This window comes from Emiliania huxleyi (assembly GCF_000372725.1).
Source record: "Emiliania huxleyi CCMP1516 unplaced genomic scaffold EMIHUscaffold_47, whole genome shotgun sequence".
Taxonomy (NCBI): domain Eukaryota; phylum Haptophyta; order Isochrysidales; family Noelaerhabdaceae; genus Emiliania; species Emiliania huxleyi.
The window spans coordinates 742,522-746,484 of record NW_005198467.1 but is presented as its reverse complement, the minus strand read 5'-3'; the positions used below and the strand labels follow the sequence as shown (position 1 = coordinate 746,484).

Sequence of the window (3,963 nt, the reverse complement as noted above, 5' to 3'; positions counted from 1 at the left end):
GCTTTGCCGCTCTCGCTCCTTCGGCCCTCGCCCGCGGTCGTTCCCTCCCTGGCTCCGGGGGAGGGGGAAGAGAGGGGTGAGAAGAGGCCGAAAGGAGAAAGGGGGACACAACCCGTTCGGGAATCGTGTGTCCCCCGAGTAGTTAGGCCTGTGTCCTACCCAAAGCATGAAAGAGTTTGGGACAACTGTGCACGGCGGCTGATGGCAAGCGCCGCCTTTGACCACGCAGAGCCGCCGCCTTTGACAACGAAGCCCGCCAATGCAGTCGCTCGTCGTCGAGTTCTCGCGGCGCGTGCGCGAGCCAGCACAAAATATGAGGGCGAGTGCAGGGGCCAGCCGCGCCACGCGCGGCCACGTGCACCTCCCAAGCCAACCGCCGCCCCCGCAGCACGACGGTGAGGCGAGCCTCGCAAACGACGCCGAGGGGGCAAAGGTAGCTCTCGCCGGGTGTGCCTCAGCGGCCGCGGGCGAGCAGGGCATGTGCGCGCCACGCGCCGCCGCTCGAGCCGGATCGTACGAGTCTCCCTCCCGCGGCTCGTTGCAGGAGAGCGGGTCGATCCGATGATGCTCGGTGAAGATGCTCGGTTGGCTCTCGCCAAATGTTTGTCCGACTCGACATACGGCCCCGGGCGTCGGGCCGTGGCGGCGACGGCAGGCGTGCTCCAGCGCCGCCTCGTGCGCACGCACGCGCAGCGGCGGCGCCTCTGCACCACCCGAGTCGCCGCCCGGCCGAGCGAGGAGCAGAGAGACGACGAGTGACATGCTGATTCGGCAATCAAGAGTTTTTTTTTTCCGCCGTCCCCACATGGCTGGCCTCCGCCAGGCCAAGCGCTGTGTCTTGCTTTGCCAACAACAAACCTGCAACTAGAAGCCGACCACTCCCCGAGAAAGCAATACCCGAGAGATCAAGTATGGCAAGCGCGTCATCGCTGCTGGCCAACGTTCATATCTTCGCACTTGTTTACCTCGCGGGGCTGCTCTCGATGGATTTCGTCTTCGACGGGCCAATTGTGGCTGGGACAGCCTCTGCGCAGCACTTTGCCGACGCACACGTCCACTACACGCACAGCATGCCTCACGCCATCGCTAGGTGAGTCAATCAATTTTCACTGGGCCGTCCATTCACTCTCTCATATGCGCTCACTCCCACCCACTGACCTCAAGGCTGATCATCCCTGCCTGCGTCGTCATTGTGGTTTTCGGAATCATCCACAACTACGCCCAGCGTCGGACGCTCCTGTCGCTTGTTGTGCTGCTCATGACCGCTGTCGGAGGCACTCTGTACGCGGTGTTTGAGCCCGCGGCCGAGAAGGTTCGGAAGATACCGCCTCGCGCAATCCGAGCGTCCGATTCCTGCACTCAAGCCCGACTATGTAGGTACTGCCATACCTCGCTCGATACCGTGAGAACGATGGGCTGCGGAAGATCCTGTGGAACAGCAACGAGGAGGACGCTCTTAACCGCATCACAGAGGCGATCACGCCCGTCGCGCAGCAGCACGTGGTGCTGCTCTCGATGATCCTCGTCGCGGTGCTCATGCTGCAAGTCGACAACGCCCTCAACGCGGCGGTTGCTAGGGATGGTCCTTGAGTGGGCGCCGGTCGCCTGGTCGCCGCGTGCCAGAGGGGACAGACACAGGCTGCTGCACGGCTCGCAAGTACAGGGAGGGAGCCTGAGCTGTTCACACAAAAACACAACCCCGGACCCAAGACGCACAAGCAAGCACAGACAGTCACGGATAAAATGACAGTTTACTCCTGGTGTGGTTGGTACCAGCCAGGGTACACTCGAAGGCTGGGTAAGCAGTAGAGGTCGATACTCGACGTCCCACATGGTCTATGCAGGGCCGCAGCGTGGTCCGTGGCGCATCTACTTAACCTGGTTCAACATCGAAGCAAGGCAGCCCAAAAAGAATTCTTAAAATACAAGCCTCTCTCACAGCAAACAGCACAAGGGCGCGGAAAAGAAAGCGCTGGCTACGCCGTGAGCGCCACGAGAAGCTGACGGTCGAAGCGAGCACCGCCTCTCCTCACGCGTGTGCGTGTGTGTGACTGCGACAAGGGACCGCTCGCAAGGGACCATTGGGTTTGTATTATTAACAACGAAGGCGCTCTCAAAGAAAAAACGGCACGCGAATAGGCGAGATCGCACGAGATAGAACGAGATAGCTTGATCAATCTGATGAAAAAATCCCGTTAGACTAGGGGTGCCCTTCGTGCTTCTGTCGCGGGGCGGGTTTCCGTATGGATGGCATTGGAGCCCGAGGGTTGCGGAAGGCGCGCGGCGGGGTCGGCCTGGGGCCGACCGCCGCCACCGGGGCCGCCGCGCCGTGGAGCGGCCCGCCGGTCTTCCTACCGGCGATGTACGCGGCCGCGCTTGGGTGAGGCGCTGATTGCTCGGCCGCGCGGGGCCGGTTGGCTCGCCCGCTGGGAGGGTGGTGCACGGGGTTTGCGGCGGGGGCCCCATCGTCCCCGGGGGGGCGCGCGGGCTGCCCGCGCGCCCCCGCCGCCGAGGTGGTGAAGGTGGTTGGCCCTGGCGGTTGCCCCGCTTGGTTGAGGTTGGACTCACAGGGGCTTGGGCCCTGGGTCCTGGCTTGATCTCCTCGGCTGACTGCCTCGAGCTCCTTGCGGAGGAGCTCGACCGTCCCTCGCAGTACGTCGAGCTCGGCTTGATGCGACCGCCCGAGCTCGGCGCGGCTCGCCTGCCCTTCGGGCGCGTGGGCCGCGCCAGGCCGTGCCTTCCCCCTTCCCGCCAGGCTGCGTCTCGAGACCGCACGCCGGGGGATCCGGCGCCTCCGAGGTCAGGATGCTCGCCAGGTCGATGGCGCCGCCCTCTCTGGCAACGGCGCTTCGGGACTTGGTGGCAAGGTGATGCGCCACGAGCACGAGCAGGCAGGTTGATTCGGTGCTGCGGTGGTAGCGTTCCATTCCCCAGCGCGAGCTTCCAGGTTGGACTCACAGGGGCTTGGGCCCTGGGTCCTGGCTTGATCTCCTCGGCTGACTGCCTCGAGCTCCTTGCGGAGGAGCTCGACCGTCCCTCGCAGTACGTCGAGCTCGGCTTGATGCGACCGCCCGAGCTCGGCGCGGCTCGCCTGCCCTTCGGGCGCGTGGGCCGCGCCATCGATGTCGATGTAGTTGTCTTCATAGCGATCTCCCGCGTCTGCCTTGCCCCCCGCAGTCCGCTGCGGAAGGCTCGCCGAGCCGCGCCGTGGTTCGTGCCTGTGCAACCCGGCCACTGCCGGGGGCTTTGGCGTGTTGAGAGCACGGCCGCCGACTGCGGCGTCCGTCCAGACACCGTCGCCCAAGGCGAGCGGAGTTAGGAGCGCCTGGCTCTGCGGCCACAGCCGCTCTTGCTCGAGGGTGCCTCCGTCGGGTGCACCGTGCGTGCCGCCGCCTGCAAACGACACCGAGTGCCATTGCGCGTCGGGGACTCCCAGCTCGTGTCGAAGGGCGTAGTCCGCGCCGGGCCCACCCCCGATGCCGGGCCCACAGGAGCGTGCGCCCCCGCAGTGTAGATCCCAACGTGGTCTGCAGAACCCACGTTGCCGTAGTAGTCCGTCGCCCCGTGAAAGTGGGTCTCCGGCGGGCCGTCAAGCCCGGTAAGTGACATCTCCCGCCGGTGCGCTCCTCTGGGCTTCCGGCAGTTGGGAGTCCACGGGCGATGCCGCAGTCCCTGTCGCTGTCTTACACCACAGAAGGTAGTTGTGCTCGGTCGTGTCCCCGGGACCCGACCCGACGAGCCACCCCCCTCCCCCGTACCCCTTGGGCATCCCACGCTAGAATCCCACGCATGCGTGTTAGGAGTCCTAAGACAATGGAAGGCCGGGGCCTGGGAAATTAAAGGAGGGGGGAATTTCCCCTTTGGAAATGGTCGGAAACCGCCCTTCCCATGTTGAAAGTCCGGGCATTTGGGGGCTTGGTCCCCCCTAAATCTCCCCGGCCCCCAATAAACCCCTGGGTTTTT

General features: G+C 64.8%; 1 protein-coding gene across 1 annotated transcript; it reads left to right on the top strand.

The window, feature by feature from the left end:
• Nucleotides 1-259: 259 nt before the first annotated feature.
• On the top strand, nucleotides 260-565 carry EMIHUDRAFT_211386 (hypothetical protein; the record flags this gene model as incomplete). Its single annotated transcript, XM_005768120.1, has 1 exon — nucleotides 260-565. One exon carries the CDS (start codon nucleotides 260-262, stop codon nucleotides 563-565), a length of 306 nt encoding a protein of 101 aa, XP_005768177.1.
• Nucleotides 566-3,963: the final 3,398 nt, after the last annotated feature.